Here is a 25,755-nt window from a genome sequence, read left to right on the forward strand (position 1 = left end):
GAGATCAGTTGATCTGCTCTAGCTCTACCCTGTGTACCACGAGATTCAAACAGAATTGGCTGATTTGAAAATAGTAATTGAATCATATTAAAATAAAATCATAGTAACACTTTTTTGAAAGAAAAAGTCCGACTGGGATTTGAAACCTCTTCTCCTGAATTCCAGTGAATCTTTTAAACACTAGACCGAAGAACCATAAAAGAAAAAGTTTGAATGTTTTATAAATGAAAAGAGTTTCCTAAAAGTCATGAAGGCTTATATATGTTCTCATGTTTTTTTTCTCTCGTTTTTTATCAGGAAAAAATTTTAAATTTTGCTTACGCTCAAATTCGAATTTTCGCGGTTTGATTTTTGATTAAGTAAAAGTCGATGAACGTAATTTAGACTCTTATATGGGTCGCGATGATGTTTTTTTCAGAAAAGTCTTAAAATTTGTTCAGGCTCAAAATTACTTTTTTCGCGCGTTGACTACTGATTTTTTTGAAATTGAGTTCATTTCCTATGTTAAAAGGAAGTCAAACTCCACTATCGAACAGCAAAAAGGTAAAGGTCACGAAAAAACTGTGTTCTTCGAAGAACGACAATTCAGTATTATCATTCTGTTTACTTACGTTCATTTTCTATTTTCCAACTGTCTGTTGGATATGTTTTTCTATGATTTTGAGTAGATTAAATGTTTTAAAACAAAATCGCAGAATCATTTTTTGATTTTATTTCAATCGAGCTTTTTCTGGGAACTTTTTACAATCAAAGAGTAGTTAATAGATTTTGATTTTTAGGAGTTTTTTTGTGAAAGTTCATTATTTTCAAATTAAGATCCGGTTTTATATAATTTTCTACTTATACGCTAATTTGTTTTTGGTTTGTCAAAATATATGCTGTTGTGTTTATAGTTTTTTCCAGAAAATATTGGTTCCGTTTTTTTGTGCGATTTGCAAAAGGTTTCATCGCTTGTATTTTGAACAGTTTAATGCAGTGCAGCCAAGTTAGTTGAAGCTGGACTTAAATTGTTGTTTGTAGATTTTTTATGTGTTTATTTGCTGTTGATTAAAAAACTCGCGAAACAGAAATTTCAAATTGTTATCATTAGTTTTTACTTTCAATTTTCTGCATCGCATGTGGTGCGAAACTCGGCTTCACCTCTGTTTTTATTTTTGTATGTTTTAATGTGTGTTTGTGTGTAGGTGGACTATCTGCAGAATAGCAACCGTGAATTAGAAGACAGACTGAGGAGGGCGATTGAGAAGAAGCATGATGCCAGCCACGAGGCATACATGGCCACGCGGGAGAGGAACGAACTACTCACAGATCTAGAACTCACAGAGAAGTTAGTAGCAGGGCACTCATTTATCACGTTTCAACCAACTAATCGGTTGAAATTACATAACTCAGGTCTTCACTGCAGACCCAATAGAGACTTATTTACTATGAGTGTCTCTTAAATCATTTACTAAGCAGTCATTTATTTGCTTAATTTTGGACTAAATTGCAAATAGGAATTTGTTCAAGGCAAGAGCTGAGATCTCAAAGAGGTTTCAGCTAAAAAAACTCCTTTTTATTACAATCGCGAAGGCTATTTCAGCTTAGTTTTTGGTGAACTGTGAGATCTTATCACTGATTGTGTTGCCTGTCGGGTTGAAAATTATGTTATGACGGAAGCCACTGTTCTGGCGAAGGGTCTGCAAAATACATAATAGCTGTATCATCATTGCCTTCAGTCTCATTTCATTTTTAGTGATGCTATAATCAAGAATATTCTTCCTAATATTACTATTATTGCCATTCTTCGCTAGAAAAGAACTAGAACCCTCATCCCTTCTTTTTTATTTATGGCAGTCAAAGTTGATTATGGTTCTCCCAAAGAGGATGATGGCTGTATTGCCGAAAGTACTTCTAAAAAAAAGTTTGCAATATCTTGTTTTTCAAGCATCGAAAAGTATTTTTTTTTTTTTTGTGTCTCTAGTTTGGCGGACAAGCTGAACTATGAGAAGGAGGCAGTGCTGGACATGGCGGGCAAGGAGGTCACAGATGCCCAGCAGAAGGTGCACAGAACCCACTCCGAGTGGAGGAAGAGCGAGAGCGAAAAGACTGACGCTCAGATGGTGAGAACATTTCAATTCTGTTCCAGTTTACCAGAAATGAAAACTATCCAAATGATTACCTATAGTATATCGTACCGAGAAATGTTATTGGTAAAGTTGTACTATATTGTGTCTCCGATGCACACACAATGCAAGAAATCGAGAGATTATGTACAAATTTATTTATATCGAGAGATTATGTACAAATTTATTTGGTCTTTACCCATGAGATAAGCAAGGGTATTGCAATCGGGGACTAGACTTCTTTTCCGGTTCACAGATTTTAGCATGCATGCAGTACACGACATGCATGCAGTATGTGCGTATGTTTGCGCTCATTGGTCTATTTCTCTCAGTGTGCAGCCTTATTAATGTTTTTCTAATTTTTTTAATGACATTTTTTTGATTTTCGACTTCGTCGCTTTCGGTTTACTTTTTGTCTGCATATTTTCGCTTTGTTTTTACCATCCAAGTAACTCGCTTATTTGAATTTAAGTTTTTTTTTACATAATAGTTGCTTTTAGTTTTCTGACTTACCTGTGCTGTTTGTTTGTAGTTTTTTAAATTGACATCGTTTATTTTTCTTGTTTTTGTTTTGTTTTCGTTGTAAAAACTTTGTTGTGCCCAATTGATATCTCGGCATTTTTATTAGCTTATTGACCTATTTTCGAGTCATTACAGTGGAAACTTGTTTTTTATGCTCACCTCTGGGTTGCACAAAATGCTAAACATCTTAATAGAAATTATAGTTCAAGTTTTTCATGACAACAATTTTTTTCGGCTTTTTTTTCGGGCTTGATAGGTTTCGGCCTATATTATACTTGCCTATCGGCCTTATATTGCGTCTTTCGTCGAGCGAAAAAAGTGTGTGTGCGTGTCTGTGTTTTAGGGGCGAGGGGGGGCTTAATAACTTCTGATTAGTCTGAAATTTTTTTAAAATCGGCTTTTTTTTGTTTTCCTTTTTATGGGCTTAATAGGTTTTCCTGCTATATCATGTCTGTTTAATTGTCCAATATTGTTTCATTCAATAGTGTTTTGACGGGGGTGGAAATTATTAACTTTTCTAAAGTCTAAAGTCTTGTTGATTTTTTTTTTCGTTTTAAAAGGTTTCTGCTAAGGTATTTTCGGCCGATTGGTAAACTATCTTCCGGTACTTATGTCACATTCTATTGTCTCGCCTTGTTTTCATTTCAATACTAGACTTTTCAAATGACAGATCTAATTTTTTTGACATTTTTGAATTTTCTCCATTGTTTTATGTTTTATCGCAAGTGGTGCGAAGCTCAGCTTCGCGTCTGTGTTTAAATGTGCGGGCTCCTTCGATTTATAACTATAGTAGCATAATGGCTGACAGTTGATTGCTCCCATTTTTAAATAATAGCGGCTGATGTATAAATTTGAGGTCAAAGGCAATAATAAAGTTGTAATAAATTTATACTGTCTAGAATTATCTCGGATGGAGTAGATTTTCGAATAATTTCTTGGTTCTTTTTGTGAGGCCAAATTTATTTTTCGAGTTCTCTTAAATCACTATGAAGGTCAAACTTTTGAGAATTTTTTTTTCTCTCTTGAAGGAAAATTTTCACAAAAAAGTCTTGGATCATTTCCTGTAAGTTTTGGAGCATTTCGGAAAGTTTCATTTTTCGGAAAGTTTTGGATCATTTCCGCATTTTTAAAATCCGATTTTTGACCAATAGTGCTTTATTATGATATTATGCTAAGTCTCTCGAGCTTTCCTAGTGGTAGTCAGAATAGCAAGAAAAAAACACCGTACCATAGATAGTTCTTTCCATTCACTTTCTGAACTGGTCAGAATAAAGTGTTATTTACTGTTGGCATTTTAGTTGATTGCTTCGTCGGAGGTAAATTTGTGTCAGGATATTTCATACTAATGAGATATTTTTACCCTAAACATATGAACCCAATTATACGTTCTCACTACTTACTCGTGTTATTACCTGCAATTGATTAATAATAGTTTACTTTCTTATTGAGTAGGTTTGTTAGTCAAGCGGCCCGGAGGCCCAACCCAGAGGTTAATTAGTTAAGCTGACCAGCGCCCATTTATCTATGACTTACCTACGTGTGATTTGAACCGGCAAACATATGATTACTGGGCGCCTTCACTTCCGAAGCGCCACAATGCCACAGCTGCGTGTGTTTATTTGTTGTGTGTTGTGTTTTGTTAGGAGAAGGAGAAGTTGGCGAGGCAGATGGAGCGAGCGAGGAGGGAGGTGGAGAAGAAGAGTAGTGAGTTGAGTAAGACGGAAGAGGCACTCATCAGGGCAGAGAAGGGCAAACAGCAACAACAGCAGAGGATAGAGGAACTCACCCAGAACGGTACCAAACTACTAGACAATTTTCTTTTTCCCCCACTTCCAAATTTTTACAAATAAGTTACTGCTCCCACAAACTTATTGTTATGAAATTTGACATGCAGACTAATTAGGCCATGATAAACATATTTGGTTTTCATAATCAACCTTGTAAAACCACTCATTACACAATCAAATTGATGCTCTTGTGAGGTTGCTGAAAAAGAAAAAGAGCCAAAAATAATGATATAAAAATTGCTATTTCGATAAAAAATGATTTCAAAATCGGGTATTGCAATCGGGCACCATACTTTTACCGTAAACAACTTCGTTCACAGGACTCATCTGGATCACAATGGGTACTATGGTTCACAATGGTTCTACTTTGGTTCTAACTTAGCTTTGATGTAACGAATACGCCTGGGACGTCGAATACGTCTGATGTCTTTGGGAAAATAACAAATTCTCGAAAAATTTCACTTATTTTTATCAGAGAAACAACTAAGGTTTCGGGTGAAGCCCAATTTTGACCTAGTTTACAATTAAATTTCAAGCCTGACACGGCTTGTTTTCAATTGTCTCGGACTAGTCGTGGGTCATTTTACTTATTACGATTAATTTTGGAGCTTTCAAATTGAGAAAAGAGAAATCGAAATCTTTGTATCTGATTATTAATTTAAAAAAAAACCCAAATCATAACTAAGTACAACAAACCTTATTTCGCTATTTCATGAATTATTTTTTACTGATTACACAAACCAGCTAACGAACGCAGCGTTATATTACTAATTTATTTTTGTCCAGTACAACTCGCCGCAAAATGCTCAATTACAATTTTTAATCGGTTTTTCGAAAGTTATTGTTTTTGAATCCCTGGCTTTTTCTTTATCCATGGTTTTCTTTTAGAGCGTAACCTGTTGCTGGAGTTGGAGAAGCTGCGACAGAAGAAGGGAGGGGGCAAACCGGGCAATGGAGCCGTGTCTCCTAACAGGTTCGAATAATTTAGTTATTGAAAGAAGACTCTCTGGCTAGTTCTCGTTTCAGTCAATCAATTTTTGTTGTTTGAATTTTTATTCAGTTGTGTATCGCCTGCACAAATTCAAAGTTGAAGGTTTTTGAAAAAACATGTCAGTATTTTTTTTTCAGTTTTTTTTGCGTTCATTGCTCTTTGCCAACTATCAGTTGGCTATGGTTTTTGTTTTGGCCATTTAAAATGGGGAGGAGTTTTGTATTCAACTGTGTTTTAGTTTTTTTTCTTTGTTTTGTTTTCCACGCAAAGTCAGGTACCACAAAAAATCATCGGATCGGTTCAGTGATATATCATATAAAAGCCTTGTCAGTCGTGATCCGAACAACATGTAAAAGTTTTCAAAACACCTCCCAGTAGCCAGAGAAACTGGTTTGAAGGTTTGAGATTCAGTCTAATTTCGAGCGAGTAACGCTCGTTATATGGAAATTTACTTTTTTAAAGACTTTTAGGATAAAAAAACTTGATTTTACTATAAAGAGAATAAATTTCGGCTGTTTCATTTAGCGCTAACTTGACAAAAAAGGCTTTCTAAAAAATATCAAATTGTGCAAAAAGTTAGAAAAAAGTTGAATATATATTTTTTAAAAATGTATTTTTAAAAAAGTATTTTTTTTAAAATTGTTTTTGAAAGTTTTTTTTTCTAAGTTTTTTTTTACTTTTTGCTTTTTTATTTTTTTGCTTTTTATTCATTTTTTGACGACAAATGTTGTCGACTATACCTAATTCACTGATTCTCGAAGCGATCTTATGCTTTTCGAATCACACCACCCATTAAAATTGACACTAATTTGAAGAAAAGTAGAAACAAAAACAAGTTTTTTCAATTTTTTTATGAATATGAAAAAGTTTTACCAGCATCGAGAAAATTAGATTTAAATTTTTTGATATGTAGTCCAAATTTGACCGATTAAAGCGAGCTTTTAATAGCTTGTTTGTAGTTAATTTAAGTCATGAAAATTAAGAATAAAGTTAGTTTTTGGAATTTTTTGCGCCATTTTCTGAATCAAAAATGCTAAAAAACAATCTACAGAAAGTTTGAAAATTTTGTTTTTCTAGTCATTTTTGTACGAAAATTGTTGTCCGTTTTGCCTACTTTACTAATATGACTGTCAAATATGCCTAGGTTTTAGTTTTTTGTTCAGATCCTTTTATCGCATTACGCAGAAAAAATGGCACTAATTAAATTTTTTATTTTTTTTTATAAGACTGTTGTCGGAGCATTCGATGATGCTTACACAGTAACAGCTTATCCTTATTTATAATAGTAATCGTATGTTGTTTTGTGTTTTAGACTGAATCAGATGTTGAAGTCGATTGAGCAGGAGAGGGACTACTACAAGAAGGAGCACGAGAAGTTGAAGAGGAAGAACCACAAGTTAGAATCAGAGAGACACTCCCAACACCACACATCCCCCACCAGGAGTAGCAAGGAGAAGGAAAAGGAGGGTGCTAGTGTGAAGAACGGAGCACAATATACAGCCAAGGTAACTAACTAAGCATGTTGGGGGGGGACTTGCATGTACGTAGGTTTTCGAAAGCGCTTATACTTGAACGGACGTACAGGTAAGGTAACAAATTAAGCATGTTTGAGGTCACATTCACAAACCTGTATGAACGTGGGAAGGCCCGGCAACAGCAGAAACATGCGTTTCAGAGGTAGCTAATACCGCTTGTTGTTCTCTGCGAAAAAAAAATTAGCAGCTCCTATCTTGGCATTTTCTTTACTCCTGCTAACATAGCCTCATAAAATGACATTGCCGCGCTTCAAACTAATTTTAAAACTGTACTGGCTGTCGCTCAAGTTAGTTGACACTTAGGAGTTTTATAGGGTTTGGATACAAAATTTTGTGTTTGAGTTGGATTCCTAGTCGATCTTTTCAGACGATTTTTTTTCGTACTTTCAATTTTTTAAGGGTTGAGATCTGACTTAACATCGCAAATAAAAGATTTCATTTAATCTTCTAAAACCAGAGAACATCTTTTTCAAATCGCTACATTTTGCAGCATAAGAATAGCTTTCGAGAGAAACCAGGAACCAATTTTTAATTTTCTAATCTTTATTGTTTTTCCTCTTTTCTTCATTTAGAATTTGGTATTCCCTTTGTAAAAACAAGGCCGGAGTGAGATTACGTTTCTTTTTATCTGGAAAAACACCTTCTGGTTTTGGTTCTCTTTTTGCGGATATTTTTGTCCGCTCATCACTAAAAAACCAGTTCAATGTGTATGTGTATTATGAGAATAAACGTACGCTGTATTTTTTAATCCCTTTGTGGAATATGGTTAAATAAATAATATGATGAGTATGAGTCATGCTGGGAAAAGCTGTTGTGTGTAGTGTGTGTATTAAGCTTCCTATTTGTTAATACATCATCAGATCAGCTGCGGCGACTGAACTGAAGTGAGATGTTTAATGAATTGAATTGTTGTGTAATCTTCATTCAAACACAATTCAACAACAGAGTAGTCTAAATTTACCATCTAAATTATAAATCCACTCTTAAATTTTATCGTTTGTTTTTGTTCGTTTATTGAGCACCTATTTTGAAATGGACTCAAAATCAAAGTTATAATTTTGTATCAATTTTTTTGAATTACAAAATATATATACGATATAAAATTGAAATTTATGCTCATTTATTTATTGCCTCTCTATTATATACTTAATATTTCAAAATTGCCGAAGTTTTCATAATGATCACATAGTGTGGTATGGTGATTTATCTACTGTCAGTCATCTTTTAAAGTTTTTCCAGCAATGGGTGACCACTCAAGTTCTCAATCTGATTTTCTCGGTCTCCATTCCACACAGTTTTTATCTCTATATCTACATGTATAATGTCCCACACGCGCCATCGTTCCTTCGTGCGTCCCTGTGCACGTGTGTCATCCAGCAACAGCACAATCATCACCACCAGGAGATCCAGTCCAGCTGTAGTCAATCACGTGGCCCCCATTAGGGGAAGATGTTCGGCCAACTCCTGTTCATTCATGTCTCACCACTCCAACAATACTGCTGCAGCCACACAGAGGACAAACAAGTCAAAAAGTGGCAGAGCTAAAGTAAAAACATCTCATACGTTTGAAATCCACAGAATGAAGTAAAGTTTTGCTCTTCCGTTTCTTTACTGAGCGAAAGAAATGAGGATTGTATCGGAGCGTAAAATTTAAGCACCCAAAAAACAGCTGATGACGAGTTATATCAATGAGATTTTATTTTTTTTTACCTTATCAACTGAAAATTTTCTCAGCATCGAGAAAAGCTCATCTGTTTACTTTCAAGCACAGTGAACAAAATGTTAAATCGTTATAGATAATGTTTAAGAGTCAATGAAAGTAGTGAATATTCCGAAATAGGCCTTAATGATTTTAAGTTTGTTTTTTTTTTTCAGGCAAAAGCCTTCATTTTTGTGCACGCTATTTTTTGATTTTTCGCGGTTTGACTGATTCTTTTTAAGCTCATTTCGTATTCTTTGTTAAAAGGAAGGAAAACTCCACGATCGAACAGCGAAAGTCCTCTGCACTAGTTTTGAAAATGGAGTAAGCTTTTTAATTTTACCTATCGATACAGTTTTCACAAATAGGGTTAATTTTTATCAAAAAAGTGTCAATCAGAAATTTTCCTTGAAATTCAAAGAGCTCTAAGGCCATATATTTTAACTGATTTTTCTATTTCCTTTCGGTCATTGACTTTTTTCGAACTGTCTGTTGGCTATGTTTTTTCAAGAGTAGCTTATGAAAATTGGGCGCTCAAAAAGTCTCAGGAAAGTCTTCTGAGGAATTTTCTTCATGGCTATATCTGAATAGTCATTTTTTCATGCGTTCAGTCGAGATTCATTGATCATTTCTGTTTGAGTTCAATTCGAATTCATTTGCTAAAAGAAAAGTAAATAACGCTCTTCTTTTAAGAAAAGGAAATGGCGCGAAAAAAAACGGAACTAATTTTTTTTCTGTAGTGCAAGCTATTTAATAGTTTTCCCACAGAACTAGATTTTTCCTCTTCGTCCAGTTTTATCAGATTGGGTCAAGTTTAGCGTAAAAGCTTCAAGCAATAAAAATCCTGCATTTTAAAGAGCCTCAATCCTTCCTTCAGAATTCGAAAGTTAAAAAACTATTCATTAAAGTATTCAGTAATTATTGCTTGTTTTCCTTGAGTTCATCGATACTTTTCAAACTATCTGTTGGCTATCTTTTGCTTTTCAAGTTCGCATCAGATTCAACTGAAAAATTGAAAGAAATTATGCTTTTCAAATAACAAAACTGGATTCGGCGTGAAACACAGAGGTTGACTTTCATTTTCAAAAGTGGGTTAATAATTTAAGTTTTTTTCTAGTAGAATGAAAAATTGCTTTATGAACCAGTTTTCCGTAAATCCTAAATTGAGTCAAGTCACTTCGTCAAAACGGTGCTTTTTAAAGTTTTCGTGAAATTTCGAGAGTTTTGAGGCTCTCTTTTATTAGGCTCTCCTATAGTTTTCCATTAAGTTTCAACAATTTCCATTGTTTTTCCATTAAGTTCCAACGATAAAAGCTTCGTGAATTTGAACATGATTTAAGGTGATGTAAACTTTTCTATGAAACTCAGTAACTAAGAATTTTTCACCTTCTATGCGTTTATATTATGTTTATATGTTTATTATTCGTTGAAAATGTCTTAAAATTTGTTTACCCTCAAATTTGAGTTATTGACAATACCCTTTCAGTTCATTCACTGAATAAAAGAAAATTACAATCCCTAAGAAATAAAGTGCAAATGAAACAAATTAAAATGTGATGGCCTTTTAGGTTCAAAAGTTTTCCAGCGGAATGATTAAATTACCTATTGATCCAGTTTTCTCCACATTCCCTCAGTTTGCTGTTTTTTCCAGCTTTCTCAGTTTCCTCCTTGGGTTAATTATGAAGATTCTTCAAATTAAAAGAGCTATATAATATACACAGCGATCGAATTTATTGTTTCCTTTGAAAACGCTTCAAAAAAAATTCTGTCGTTTTTTGGCTGTCTAGAGTTCATTGACTTTTTTCACTTGTCTTTGTACTTTTTCTAAAGTGCCAACTAACGCAGTCAATTTCCAAATCATTAATTTTTTCATTCTTTTTTTGGGGTTTTTGCGCTTCGCAAAAGTTCTCAGAACAAATGTGAAATAGCCTGAAAATTCGCTCTCAGATTTGTAGTTCGTAACTTATCAACGGGATACATCTCCATCCAGCATAACCCAGATTGCGTTAGTCTTATCCAAAACTGACATTATAAATTTTTCCTGAAATTGGTTTCAAAGTTAGAAAAGAAGTCTGTTAATTTGCTCAGAAGCTTTTTGTACTGTTCACTGGCTATGTTTATAAACTCGTAGTTGGAGAGGCTCCGCTTCAGCAATAGAATTGATTAAGTTCAAGATTTGCAAGCCTTATCAAGTCTCAATTAGACTTTTCAGGTAACCTCTCATATAAAACCAGAACCAAGGCGTTATGGTGTCTTAGAGGTAACGCACATGCCTGCGAAGACAAAGGTCGTCTGTTGTTTGAATCCGGTCAGGGTTTGTTTTTTTTGTCGGAATATACGAAATTTTTTCGTATTTTTATTTGCAATTTTTGGACGCTTGTTTGAAATTTGTCTTCGTTTATCGATAAGAAAGCAATAACTAGTGCCTGCTCTAAATTTTTTGAAATTGTTTCTGATTGCAATAATTTGATGAGCTTGATGCAGGGTCTATCTCTCGCAATTTTTCCGATACAGTTTGCGTTCACAGCCTAACATCACTATCATTGTTGTGTTTATGTGTGTTTAGCAAGTGTCCCAGTTGGAGAGTGTGGTGAAGGCATTGGAGGATGAGAGAGACCACTTCAAGAGGGAGTACGAGAGAGTTAAGCTGTCTTCCAATGTGGCCGAGAAGGAGAGTCATGCAGCTACCACTAGTGCCCCCAACAACAGAAGTGGCAGTGTGTCCCCAACCAGACACAGGTCACCACAGAGGTCAAATCAGGTCAGCAGAACTAACCACTCTCTTAACTACTACGATTCGTGTACAGATGTTTTACTATTCAATTGATAAACTTTAATTGCAAGGTTGAGAAGTTAAATAATTTATCAAACTAGTTTAAATATTTTTGTCTATTGTGCACGTTAAATGACCAGAACAGATCACAGTCTTCTGTTATTTTTTCAATGGTGCACTCAATCGTAGCTATCAATCATTGGATCTCTTAATGTACACCCCTTATGGTACCTAGTAGCGAATCCCCCTCCCTTTTATTGTTAGAGAGGACCAGTTGAAGCTATCCAAATTAGGAGTTTGTTTTCTGGACTGTATCTTCACTTGAGCAAGAGTTGACATCATCATCATCAATTAGTACCATCTCTTTTGGGGAGTGTAGGCTGCACGAAGCAGTATTCGTCGATAAACTGCTTCTATAAGCGACGTTTTTGCCCTCTGAGTAGTAACGGAAGTTGGGTTGTATTTTATTGCTTTAATTGAACTATTAATGTGTAGTGGAATATGTTGTATGGTGTAGGTGGTGGTGGACGTGGAGGTGAGACGTCTGACGAGGGAGAACAGGGAACTGCAGAGCATGTTGGACAAGTGTGAGTTGCACATGAGTGAGATCAGGAGCAATGTCAAGATACTCACGCAGGAGAACGAGAAGACCAGGAGTCTCTACGAACAGGTCAGTCTGCTTCTGCTTCCCTCTTCTATTCCTTTGCCATCAATATCCCCTCTCTCTCTCTCTCTCTCTCTCTCTCTCTCTCTCTCTATCTCGCTCTATCTATCTATCTATCTCTCTCTCTCTCTATCCTCTCTCTCTATCTCGCTCTATCTATCTATCTATATTTCTATCTTCCATCTCCTCGATTCTCACTTACCCAGTAAAAAATAAAATAAATATTCATTTTCTTTCAATATCAATGTAACGTTTTTTTAATGGTCTTGGTGGAAATTGTCTTAATTGTTGAATAACTAGAAAATAGGTTCAAAATGGATGTTAAAATTTGTGTCGAGTTTTAGGCCAATGAGGAAGTGACTCGACTGCGGAGGGAGTTGATGAAGAGTCCCAAGAATGCGAAGGCATCTCAGGCCGCACAGGCCATACTCCAGGTATGAACAAACATAACCCCCATTAGTACAGATAGAATCGTCAATTCCCATTACTAAAATCCCCGGGTGGACAAAAAGGGCATTTTTCTTAGCGGATAACTCCAAATTTAACATTGATACGGCAATTTGTGGTCATGACATATGTCGAGTAATATCGAGTCAAAACTTAGTTGTTCAACAAGGAGTAAATTACTTGGTTAATGAAATAGATAGTTGCGAGAATTAAAGTAAATGCTTAGTTCAGTTTAGCAGTTGAGGTCAGAACTTTATCCTGAATAACAGTGAGGATGAAACAGATAAATGGACATCTAACAAACTATGTAGAAAACATAGCGAATGATCACGCACAGCGTGGTATTTAGTATTGGCCAAGACTATGACCTTGGTTAATAAGATTAACATAAATCTGCAACAAGACTGCAAAAAGACATGTTTATAACGAGGTACCGAAGGTCGCCTCACGACAGGTCACTTCTGGCCATAATAACTGCAACTATTGGACATCGAATTGAATTGAGCGTCTAAATACTATCATTTTTTCTATCTTGGTTATAAATTTTATGTTATGAAAACTTCTAGCGGGTTTCCTGAGATCCCCGTCTCCACACAAAGGGTTCGATATTTTAAAGGGGCTTGTCTTTCGGGGGGGGGGGGAGTAGATAAAGTAGTAGTGTAGAGTAAGTATTACAAAGCAATTGAGGAAAAGTGAGCAGAATCGGCATCCTATCTTTTTTTATCTCAATAACCCCAAATGTGTATGTATTGTGTGTTGTGCGTGTAGAGAGTGGAGAGTGAGCGCGATGATGCAGTGGGTGACTTGAGGAGGACTGGGGCTGAGAGGGATGCTCTGCGGGAGAAACTAGCCAATGAGCAGGCCTCCCACGTCTCAAACAAGGCCAGACTGGAGAGCGAGGTAAGTCATGATCGGTATTCTCAAATTTCGCCCCTCGCACGTTTCCCGCAAAACTTACTGGCACATTTCTTCCCACACACATTTCGCCCCTAAAATGTACATAAAGAAAGCGGCGGTTAATTAACTGTGTAATAAGTTAGGGTCGAACCGTTTGAGGACGAAATGTGTGAAATTATTAGGGAAGAAATGTGCCACTAGATTTAAGAGGGGCGAAATGTGTGTGTGGGGCGAAACGTGGGACATTCGTCATAATCGGGGTGTAGATGAGATGTTCTGATAGCTGGTTCTGGTCTTTTTTGTTTGTTACATTCCAATATGTTTGGTTGCCGTGAAACTTGGGTGTATAAACAGCTCAGAGTAGATACATCAAAAAACATAAATTAATTGAAAATGTGACGGAGAATCCGAAATTAAAGTGGGCAATGTTCTTTCTGGAGGTGAAGCCCGATTGTTACTAAGATAAGGATGATGAATTTTTGCTACTTATTATTTAAAGTTGATAATTGTTGTGCTATGTATGTGTTTAATTGTGTAGGTTGAGGAGTTACTGCAGCGTCTGCGTCCAGTGGAGTCTGAGAGGGATGAGTTGATGAGGAGGGTGGGATCCCTTAGGGAGATGGTGGCCTCACTTGAAGACCAAGTGAAGACTCAGAGCATGAAGATCAGGGGAGTGGAGGATGAGGCTCACGACTTCAAGGGAGAGTCACACCAGCTCAGGTAAGATGAGGTTCCCCTTAAACAGCAGAAAGGTTTAAGGAATGAACAAAGTCAACCTAGTCAGTATTTGGGTAGTCTGAGGCCCATCATGGTCTGCGTTTGTTGCATCACATTTGGTACTCATTCATAACTTCGTAAAATCAATGAATGTAAAATACTTCGAAAACCTATTTTTGTTGTCGTTGGAAAATCAAATCAGTCGAAAAATCATTCTCTCCGTAGACGCTGAACAAAAGGTGGCTGCTGTAAAAATTAGTTGTTGGTGTTGTAGGATGTTGGTGGAGCAGACAGAGAAGAGTCTGAGTGAGACGAGATACAGACTAGACAAGAAGACACAGGAGCTGGGACAGTCGGAGGACACCAGGGCACAGCTGGAACTGGATCTACACTCCACCAGGTAAGGGCAAGAGATGGGATGGGAAAGGAAGGGAGGGGAGGGGAGGGGAGGGCGACGCACACACAAACCCAGTTAGTTTTCCCAATCGCAGAAGTTCAGTCGAAAACTGAGTCTGAGCAAATATGCGAATGAGAAATGACATCTTGAGCTATTGGTGTTTTTTTCGAATCAAGTGGTCAGAAGAGATAAAAGTAGAGGTCCGATTGTCAAACCAATGAATTTATTTGCATACAAGTAGAGCAAGACGTTTCTGAGTGCGTTAACACATTTTCAACTGTTAGTTTTCTAGGTTCTTGTTACGCTAGCGGGCAGCTAGTGTTTTAGTACAAAACTTCTTTTTTTTCTAACCTAACTCGCAAATTAAAGTGTTCGTTAAAAGTTTTCACTTGTGCGCCTTTTTGCTATAATCACGATATGTAGCTGTTCTCGGCTTTATTTGTGGCTAGTGTTTGTGATGGAGTAAGCGTCCGTGGCTTAGTGGATGTTGCTTGAGACTAGCAATTTCTAGGTAGCAGTAGTTCGTAGGTTCGAATCCGAGACGTCGACGAATTTTTACTAAGTCGAGGCTTATTTTTACTTCTTCATTTTGCACTTTTTAGAACTCTAAAGCTGCTTTTTTTCGTGTTCTACCTAGTGTTTGCGAAGCACAGCTTCGCCTCTGCGTAAAAGTTATTTCTAGACAGCTCAATCTTGTGAGTTTGCGCACTACTTTTTATCGGGTGCCGCAATGATTCGCAGCATAAGACAACTCGCACAAAAGACAAATCGAAATTTTTGGAGAAAGACTACTAGCAAAAAGAGACAACTCGGATGAAACTCGTGCCAAATAAAAGTTCGTTAAAAGAGCGACAGATCATTATTTTGACAGTTTTTAAGAGTATGTGACATCTTTTGTTGCAATTTTCATTTAAGGATATTTATAGTACTTTTCCCCGGATTTGAACCGAATCAGGCGTTTTTTCGTTAGACCTTGTTCGTTTTTGTCTCCTGAAAAAACTTTGATACTTTTTGGTGAGCGTAACCCATTCCTGATTGATTTTTTTGCCACTCGGCCTTCTCGAAATGAAAATATTTTAACGTGCAATGTTAGGAACAATATGAGCCGAAGTTGCAGCTTTTTGAAATCTTTTTAGCTACCACTTTTTCCAGTAAATATCTAGCAATAATACATTAAAATCATCAATGAAGTGTGATTGACTGAATTTGTGTGTGATTAGAGCGCACCTGAAGAAAGAAAAGGAGGAGGTGAATAGACTGAAGAGTGTGGTGGCCCAGCTGGACCATGACAAGGACACTCTCCAGAACGAACTGGACCTCAAGGTCGAGAAGGTGGCCAGTCTGAACTCGGAGTTAGACAACAAGGTACAGTAAGGCATTGCAAGTGATTTTTATTGTATGACAAATCATACTGTTTGTGAAAGTTCTTTTTTATTTCGACAAAATATCTGGTTCTATGTCGACAATACCTTTGTGTCGAATATTTTACAAACTTGGTCGTTACATGTTTTATTTTTGCAGATGATCATCCAACTGTAGTTTGAATTGTCTGCCATTGTCTTTTCCATTTAATACCTAATTTTAATTATTTTTTATCTCTACTAGTATTCTTCTGATTATGTGTATCTGTGTGTGTTGTAGCTGCACCAGATCTCCTCCATGTCTGCTGAGATGGGTGAAAATGAGCAGCAGATGCTGAATCTGAATGACACTGTGGCGGCCAGGGAGAGGGAAATCAAATCACTCAGGTAACACATCATCAGAGGGGAAGAGAGTAAAGAGTTAAGGGAAGCCAAAAGAGATTCGATTCAAAACTCAGTGGAACAATTCGAAATAAAAACTTCATTTAAATTCGAACATCGGTCTGAATCAAGAAGTTTGCGCTCACACTGTTTTTTTTTTAAATTTTTTGAACACTTGTCCCAACTAATGGTCCGTTTTTATATTATTACCTTCTTTCCTGTACTGTATATTAAAGTGTGTTCTAATTGAGGTGTGTATTTATGTGTGTTAGAAGACAGTTGGATGCGAAGACCTATGAGTGTGAGGAGACATTGAGGCTGAAGGACAGTGGCTCCATGGAGATCAAGAGACTCCAGGAGGATCTGGCAGAGATGACCAGGGAGTGCCAGGTACACAATTTATATCACCCTTGTAATTAGCAGACAAATATAAGACAGAAAGAGTTTGCTCATGACTCTTATCTGTTTGTAGGACCCCAATTTAAGGTTCCTAATCATACATGCTCCAGGAAATCATCTCAACAGGAAATATTTCTATACTCAATAATGAAGGGTCCAATCCTAAGTGACGCGGAACTCATGTTGTTATTTTTTTCTGAACTAAGAGATGTGTATCTATGTTTGAGTGTCATGTCATTGGATCTCTTTCTGGTGTTCATTTTTCCATTTGCGATTGATCGCTCCCAATGATATACTGCAGATTGTTTTTCGTTTGTGTCCATCATTGGAGTGGAGAGTATTACATGGGATCTATTTAAGAGTGGTTTTCTGTTTTTGATCATTGCTTTATTAGCTCTTTGTTGTTTACTCTTTTGTGTTCTTATCCATCATCTCTGATGTGTTGTTTGTGTCTGCTGCTGCAGAGTATGCTGGAAATGCCCAGATACAGGAAATATTGGGTATGTGTCACCACCCCAGTTGCAGCCGACCATGATTACCCAGCATGAACATGCATTTGTCATCAAATCAATAAAACTACTTTTTCGATGTTGTAATGGTCCTATCAATTAAGAGAAAAGTTCATTGTTGTCACGTGTAGTTGATGTATGAAGTTATTTTTTTTCAGCTTATTGTTCCCACTGCCAAATTTTGAATAATTTAACGAACTAAGTGGAGACTACGAATTGTAGCATGGAGTGTTATAAACTAATTTGGAGGATATTAGAAAGAAACATTCATCATTTTAGAAGTTCAAAAATAACCATCTATTTTAATTGGCGCATATACTTTTGTGTCTCGAACTATAATCGACATTCAAATATTACTAGTTTTGTTTTAGTCCATCTCACAACAACTGACTAGGACTGAACAAGATAGAGATGAGCTGAAGGCGAAAGTGATGGCCTACCACAAGGAACTGCAGAGACAGGAGGATATCATAGCTGCGCAGGTTCGATTCCCAACGGCTGCCTTTTGCTTCCCACTCATTTTTTGTCGATTTCTACTCGACAATTGCTATGATGCCTCTCATGAGAATAAACTGCAAAAAATATTTTTTGACAATTTTTTGCGCTTAAGTTGCTCTAGACTTTTGTTTACATAGTATATAATTTTATTGGCTCAAAAGCTTAATCCTATAAGTGAATCTTTTTACTATTCGTTGTTATCGTTACTACAGAAATGATTTAAAATAAGCTGACAAAACGCTTTAAACTTGAAATGTAAAACGCGTTTTTCTCAAATTGGGTTGGCTTCAGGTAAAACATTATGAAGACACAATTTGCCTTGAATTTTAACAGAAATAATATGATGCAGTTTGTATTGCAAATTTTGGGCTCACATTTTTACCCCAAAAACTTCATTTTGTCTTTTTTCAAGCTTTGTTCGTTTGTACGGATAGTTTTGATCAGCTCTGTAGAAGCTGTTAATCTTTTCAGTTGATGACAAAAAACTAAGCGTTTGAGAGTACAAATTAGAATTGTGGGTGTTTGTGTGTGTTAGGAGCAGGAGAAGAACCACTTGTTGGGCAGCTACAGACAAGCACAGACGGAGTGTGCCAAGCACGAGAACGACAGCCACACCTACCAGACGGAACTGTCTTCTGCCAGACTGGAGATTGTGAGCAAGGAGGGGGAGGTGAGGAGACTGGAGGAGAGGCAGAGGGAGATGGAGAGAGACATCAAGGAGGTGACGGCAGCACTCATTACTCATAATTGGGTTTTAGAACGCAGCCGTTCTTTTTTGGATCTCTTAAACTATGTCCTCCTCGGTACCTAGTAACGAATATCCCTCCTTTTGCAAAAAGGGGTATAATTAACGAGATCCTTTTTTAAGTTTTTTTTTTAATCTCACCAAATGTTGTCGAATGTGATTTATTTTTCGCACCTCACATTTCCAATTTTCAGAGTCAGCAAATCGACATGCATTGATGCTTTTTAATGTTCTCTCGAGTGAATAAGAAATGATTCAAAAAATGAACTGTTATGAACTAAAACGCTTTCTCCGTGACAATTTTTTCGTATCCTATTTGTGTGAAATATTAGGAAATGTATCAGGCGCAAAGTGTGTGTAGACCAGTTCTGACTTCGCGGTTGATGAAATATAAGTCTGTAATGGGGCCATTTAGCTGTTTTGTAAGTGGTCATCTTGTCAGTCACGAGTCTGCGCTATTATGCTTAGGGTTCACAGAGGTTCCATGTGCTTTATTTAGATTAGAAATTTTCATTTTAATTGGAGGTATGTGCTCTTGTTTAAAGCAATCAAAGCTCAAGAACTCACCCAAATGAAGAAAAGTCATTTTTGGGACCTGAAAAAAAAAGAAAGTGCCATAAGAAATGACGTTCAAAGTCTGTAGTTCTAAAATAACATCAATCAACTGCCAATTATTTTGCAATTTCAGGCGCGCATACAATAAAAAATAAAGCTTTCAATCAATCTAGCACCTAATTAATGAAAATCTAGTTTCGTTTTTGGTGCCTATGAGTAGTTTTTTTAGTGATTCTAGAATACTAATGTGTACGTGTGTTGTGTTGTGTGTGTAGTACCAAGAGGCCTCAATGCAGTATGAATCACAATTGTCCCACCAGAACAGTACTTTGCACTCTCTCGAGAATCAACTGAAGGGACTGCAGAATGACAAGGAGGCTGTGTTGAGTGACTTGGCTGCAGTGAGGGAACTGTGTGTCAAGCTGGACTCCACCAAAGACACTCTCCAGAGGAAACTGGCGCAGAAGAACATCGAGTCAGACCAGGTATGAAGTTCATCTATATGTGCTAATAGAAGGTTTTTCTATTTAAACGGCCAGAAATTACATGAGCTTCTGGTTTTATTGAAGTGTAGATTTCAATTCGCTTGATGGAATTAATTAATTAATTTCGAACAATCAGATTCGAGCGCTATGATGCAACATGAAAAAATCGCTTTCGTGGTACAGTGCTGATTTAAATTAACCGTACAAAACGCGTTAAACTTGAATTTTAAAACGGATTTTTCTCAAATTGGGTTGAGTTTAGGTGAAAGCTTATGAAGACAAAACTTGCTTAAAGTTTCAGCAGAATTAATATGGTGTAATTTGTTTTGCGAAATTCGGGGCCAAAATTTCACCCCAAAATTGAGTCATTTTGGTTTTTCTTAGTTAATCAAAAATTACGCCGAAAATACCCAGTCAATCACAGACATAATTATATCAAAGTGAGCCCCTTACGTAGCCCAACAAACTTTATGAAGGGTATAATCTCCAAAAAATGCAAATTGTTTAAAAATTGTTTTTAAATAAAAAGTTGGTATTTTATATAGTAAAAATGACCTTTTTGTCTATCAAACAAAAATAAATTAACTTATACAATATTTTGGAGATTATACCCTTCATAAAGTTTGTTGGGCTACGTAAGGGGCTCACTTTGATATAATTAGGTCTGTGATTGACTGGGTATTTTTGGCGTAATTTTTGATTAACTAAGAAAAGCCAAAATGACCCATTTTTTGGGTAAAATTTTGGGCCCGAATTTCGCGAAACAAATTACACCATATTATTTCTGCTAAAATTTTAAGCAAGTTTTGTCTTCATAAGTTTTCACCTAAGCTCAACCCAATTTGAGAAAAACGCGTTTTAAATTTCAAGTTTAACGCGTTTTGTCCGGTTAATTTAAATCAGCACTGTACCACGTGAAAGTTCTAGACGCGAAAAAACGGCCTTGAGTCGCAAAAAAAGAGCTTCGCTGAACAAAATAACAGTCTGAGTGTGTGTAGTATGAATTTAATACTCCATCTCTAATATGTATGTGTTTGTGTGTGTAGCTTGTGAACCAGTTGGAGGATGCGAGGCAGGAAGTGGAGCTACTCAAGAAACAGATCGAGAGTGAGAGTCAGACTATCAAGAACCTGGAGGACCTGCTGACCTCCAACAGGGAGAAGGAGTTCGCCTGCCAGCTGTCCAGTCAGGAGAAGGAGACGGAACTACAGCTGTACAAAGAGAGACTCGCTCTCTCGGAGAACAAGAGGTCAGTACTCGCACTCCTAATGATGTAACTAACATGTTTAAATATAAAAGACATTCTAGACGCATTGTAGTAGAATTTCATTTTCATTGATTCGAGGAGTACATAAGCTTTTTTTAATGTTGAAGTTATTAAGATGTGAGTAAAAATAAAGAAGGAGCGAAAGTATTCGGCACGTTGGTCTTGCTTTATATTAGAATCGAGTCATCTAATAACTCACTTTTCATCTTAACCAATTGGTGGTTTAAGAATGGAAGCGGATAAAAGTTTCGAATACAATTGGTTAGTAAATATTCTTCCTCTGTTCTCACGCTTTTCCCCAGTTTCTGGGGTCTTTCCGAAATCTATTTTTGTTCTGTATGATTTTATGATACCTACGTAGTAATTTAAATGGATTTTTATTGTTTCCTTTTGCCACTATTTAAAAAACTGCCAGAAACTAAGTTTTCAGACATGACAAATTTCTCAAACGAATTTTTTGCGAGTTATCGTTTTGATCATCTAAAGGTGCTGTTTTAAAAGTTATCGGACGGGCAGTTAAGTAACTATGATTTTTGAATAGCCTCATATTCTGCATTAGTGATGATGACTGTGTGTTGTGTTTTGTGTAGTGGTTCACTGCAGCGAGAGATCCAGAGCTTCAAGACTAGACTGGGAACAGCCGAGGCAGAGCTGGAGAGGAGCAGACGCCAACTCACCAACGAACGATTCGAACGGTGACTATAATCTATTCACTCTTTATAAATGCAGAACACGAAGAGACATATAAAACTGAGAGGTACAGACCCATTTAGGGGGTGAATTCTCATGACAGAATTATCGAAATGTCTTTTTTAACCAATCAACGGGTTTTAAATTCTCAAAAGTTTCACGCTTTTTGAACAGGATTTTTTGGTATTGACTATTTATTTGGCGATATATTTTCGGGTCTGAGGTACTAACCAGCGGCCCTTCGAATGGTAATAGACACAAACTGGTTACTGATTACAATTGTCAGTTATCGTTCAAATTGGTTCTCTGATCATGCTTCTTGTTTCTTCTCAGTATATCGGAGAAGTGGCCGTGTTGTTGTCATTGTTGTGTGAGTGAATAGTGCTGTTATGTTGTAGGGAGCGAGTAGAGCAGGACCTGAGGAGAGTGAAGCAGGGAAGATACTCCAGCCCCACCAGGTAAACAAATCAGTACCCTGTTCGTCACCAACTTGCTATAAACTGCTTTTTGTCGTGTTCTCCCTAGTGTTTGCGAAGCTTCATAAGGATGCTTAATTTGAAGTTCTCTAGTTTGATAGCTCTTACCATTCAACAGGTTCGAAATTTAGGATTAGATTTTTTTTAAATCTTAACTAACGAGAATGTTATTCATGAATATGATCTAACAAACAATGCATATGAGTAGTGGCTATGTCTGCACCTCTCAATCGAATGTTTGAGGCCCTCCATGATATGTGATCGTTGCTTGAGGGTGAGGCATCATTACCCTGCCCAGAAAAGTAACCAAAAAATTGCATGTAATTCTTAACTAGGGGCACAACAGCTGTTATCTGTAACAGTTCGCATGTTGGTCCTTTCCGTTGTGGATAAATCGTCTTAGATGCAATCCTGACTAAATGTTTGCCCTAGGTCCCCCTCCCCTACAAGGGTGCGAGTAGTGTCCCACTCCTTCTCTCACTCGCAGGGGGCTCATCACAGTAGTAGCATCTCTGCTACCAATGCTGCTGCGGCTAATCCAGCAGTCGTCATGGACCCCTGTTCATTGTGTGGCCAGACCACACTATGTCCAGAGCGGTCATAGTTATGGATTGAGATAATAATATCAAAGGTTGAAAAGCGGCCATAGCATATCATCATGTCTATACTAATCACTAGATGGAAAAACACAGCACAGCGACAATAAGCAAAAATATCGTTCTTAGCAAATCAGCTTAATTAAATATCATCAAAGTTTTTAGACAGTAGAATTTCATGCGTACGATGGACTTAGCGCGAACTAACTTAGTTTGCGCGACCAGAGATTTCAACAAAAAGTAAAAATAAAAACGAGGCAAATGTTACCATTTCTGAAATATCCGCGCGTTTATTTTTTTTTGAAAGAGCCACGAATGATCTTTCATTTCTGTTCAGGAGCAGTGGAGTTGAAAGATCTACAGAAGAGCGCAGATACAATTTGGAAGACTGATATGATCAGCACGTTTAACCATACCTGCTCGCAAAAATTATCCTCTCTTCTGTCGACCCTTATCAAGGATCCTTTTCAACATATCCGACCCGATCTAGCCTTCTTAGCGTTTCAGTCTACTTAAGAGAAAACTCCTAGAGTTTGTAAACTGAAACTATCTCAAATGTTACCCGATGTCAATGACCAATTTTAAAAATGCTGCTAAACTAGTAATAAAATAATGATTGAATCGAATATAGTGTGACGCAATTTGTAAATTCTGTTACTTTCTTATTTTTTTGCGATTAAATCTTCTACAATTCTTATTTTGATTTCAATGAATCGTCAATTCAATGCCTCTCAAATAAAACCCAATGTGTAATGTTATGTACAATAGTTTTTGGCCCATCACTTAAAAATAACCACCAGATTAGTTCAGTTGTGAACTTGAATAAAGAGTTGCTGCTTTTGATTTGGTTTGGAGTCACTCAACTTTATTTGTACAGTTTCCTATGTCGATTTCAATTAACTGTTTCACCCTCTCTTCGTATTCACATCTCTCAGTTCAACTAGGGGCGTATTAAAGTGGACATGGATGCACTGACTCACCCTCTCTTAATGAGTACATCCTCATTCTAATTGTTTTTAAAGGGTGACTGAACGTCGTGAAGACATTTAGATAAAACTTTTTTAAGGTGTTCGTTTTTTAAAAGTCTCCCATAATCAAATTGGTTTTTAGTTTGCTTTAAAAAATGTTTTAATTTACAGCTCACTAGTGCAATAAATGTTTTGATCAGCATCCCTTGACCTATTTTCTCTTCACGTTTCCACGAATAATCATCAGAATGAGTTAGAGTGATAAATCATATTAATTAAGCCCTATCATTCGTGAAAGTTAGTTTTTTGAGTTTTAATGCTTTTTGGAATTCAGAGTACTTCAAAACACGTAACTAGTAATTTGATTTTTTTGAGAGTCATGAACGTAGTGAATTCTTATATAGGTCTTGCTGATTTGTTTTCAGGAAGAAGTCATAAAATATTGATACACCTAGGTATAATGGACTTTTTGAGTTCAATTGAAATTCATCTGCTGAAAGTGACGTAAAAAGCACTCGCTAAATACAAATGTGGAAATGGCGCGAAAAAACGTGAACGATTTCTAGTTTCGAAAGAGGAATTTACTTTTAAGATTTCCCAGCGGAATGAAAACTTTACCTGTTGATCCAGTTATCTCAAGTTGGGTTCATGTTATCAAAAAAGCGTCGATCATAAAATTTTTTTAGAAATTCAAAGAGCATAAAGGAATCTATTTTTTCTTTAAAACTCGAAAGTTGACATTTTTTCCGTTTTTTTTATGTTAACTTGCGTTCATCAATCTTTTCCAATCTTCAATTGGCTATGTTTTGTTTTGCTAGTCAATTTTCTACAGAATTTTAGTCCAATTTGTTTAAATAATTATGATTGTCGAATATGCTTAGTCTCCAGTTTTGCGTTTAAATCCTTTTTTATAACGCAGAAAAAAAAACTTAGTGACTCTCTATGTTTGATCGGAACATGCTACTTGCAGAGTAACCGGATATCCTGGTTTCAAATTGGGTTTGTTTTATAAAGAAAGTTGGTTGAATCATAGATTCTTGAACTTTCAAGAGCCCTTACTTATTGTATTTTGTCATCAAAAGTTGGAAAATGTACCCACAAAAAACAGTTAATACTCTGCTATTAAAAAATTCTTCCATTTTTGTTTGTCTGCTAAATTTGTCGTCTTTATTGCTTTATTACTGACATTTTTTTGCTACAAGCAGTTCTCATTAAAATTGAAAGTTTTTTCTAGTTTTTTTTTAAATTTAATAATTTTATTTTTATGCGTAAAACCTTCATTTTTCTTTAATTGATTTGACTACACAGATTTCCACTTTTTTGATGATTTTTTTTCGGCTTAACGGCAGTTAACCTACTGGCAGTTTAATTGCTGTTAGTAAATGTTTTTGAATACTTAATTAACACCGGCTATTGCGGCTATTGTGTATCTGGACGTGTATTTCTCTAACTGAACTTCATTTCCAAAAAATTTGAAGTTTTTGGATTTCCTTTCTTATTTTGTCTGTAGGCTTGCTATGCTAAAACGCTGTTAAATCGCAATTACTGCAACTACTGCTTTTTGCTCTATCAAACAAGCACAGTGCAAACGAAATGCCTTCATCTAGTGTCACTGGCATCAAAAACAAGACATAATCTACATCAAACCTACCAGCAAGTAAAGCATTGGCCAAGATAATTTTTCAGCTAGAGCACCGTTTTTTTTTCGTATCAGGAAATTTGCTGGAGAACCCATAAAATAGATTTACTGGGTAAACCTGTTTACTTCTACCATTCATAACAATCATGACCTCATAAACGACAAAAAGATGAGCTACATACAAGTATTGTTAGTATGATTGGCTAGAGAAGCCATATCGGGATTCCTTGGAAACACTATTTTTACCCGAACAAAAAACGATACCTTTCTGGTCATTTACGCTGCTTTTTGCGAAAAACGTGTTCAAATTTTTCAGTGCTCATGTGTTTAATACTGAACTAAAGTGAACCTGTTTGCTGAGAATAGCCAGGAATAAAATATATCTTTCATAAAATTGAAGCGGAGAGAACACTCAATTGACAAAAGCTTGGAATATCGCGTGTTTCTCGATTTCAAGATGTCTTTGAAAGTAGTAATGGATTCTTTTTGTTACCACATGTTTTTCAAATAATGTTATTTTTGAATCTTTTTGGTAGAATCGATTGAATATGTAGCTTTTTCATTACATTTAAGGATCAAACCCTCTACCAAGCGATGTTAAAGAAAAACAATGACTGACATCCTGCGAATAAGTACTGAAAACGGCTTGATA

The 25,755-nt window shown here is 36.4% G+C and overlaps 1 protein-coding gene across 1 annotated transcript in view; it reads left to right on the forward strand.

The window, feature by feature from the left end:
* Positions 1 to 23,433, forward strand: part of LOC134853364 (centrosomal protein of 135 kDa-like) — a 55,102-nt gene extending 31,669 nt beyond the window's left edge. The window contains exons 9-29 of the mRNA XM_063869339.1: positions 1,185 to 1,327; positions 1,964 to 2,102; positions 4,271 to 4,421; positions 5,303 to 5,387; positions 6,718 to 6,910; positions 11,206 to 11,400; positions 11,930 to 12,082; positions 12,421 to 12,510; positions 13,292 to 13,423; positions 13,959 to 14,140; positions 14,412 to 14,537; positions 15,755 to 15,899; positions 16,176 to 16,282; positions 16,549 to 16,666; positions 17,556 to 17,666; positions 18,218 to 18,403; positions 19,258 to 19,467; positions 20,514 to 20,716; positions 21,325 to 21,429; positions 21,823 to 21,882; positions 22,834 to 23,433. Of these exons, the coding sequence (XP_063725409.1) occupies positions 1,185 to 1,327; positions 1,964 to 2,102; positions 4,271 to 4,421; positions 5,303 to 5,387; positions 6,718 to 6,910; positions 11,206 to 11,400; positions 11,930 to 12,082; positions 12,421 to 12,510; positions 13,292 to 13,423; positions 13,959 to 14,140; positions 14,412 to 14,537; positions 15,755 to 15,899; positions 16,176 to 16,282; positions 16,549 to 16,666; positions 17,556 to 17,666; positions 18,218 to 18,403; positions 19,258 to 19,467; positions 20,514 to 20,716; positions 21,325 to 21,429; positions 21,823 to 21,882; positions 22,834 to 22,888 (2,889 nt within the window). The 3' untranslated portion in view covers positions 22,889 to 23,433. The remainder of the gene's footprint in view (positions 1 to 1,184; positions 1,328 to 1,963; positions 2,103 to 4,270; positions 4,422 to 5,302; positions 5,388 to 6,717; positions 6,911 to 11,205; positions 11,401 to 11,929; positions 12,083 to 12,420; positions 12,511 to 13,291; positions 13,424 to 13,958; positions 14,141 to 14,411; positions 14,538 to 15,754; positions 15,900 to 16,175; positions 16,283 to 16,548; positions 16,667 to 17,555; positions 17,667 to 18,217; positions 18,404 to 19,257; positions 19,468 to 20,513; positions 20,717 to 21,324; positions 21,430 to 21,822; positions 21,883 to 22,833) is intronic.
* The last annotated feature ends 2,322 nt before the right edge of the window (positions 23,434 to 25,755 follow it).

Source organism: Symsagittifera roscoffensis, chromosome 8 (assembly GCF_963678635.1).
Source record: "Symsagittifera roscoffensis chromosome 8, txSymRosc1.1, whole genome shotgun sequence".
Lineage (NCBI taxonomy): Eukaryota > Metazoa > Xenacoelomorpha > Acoela > Convolutidae > Symsagittifera > Symsagittifera roscoffensis.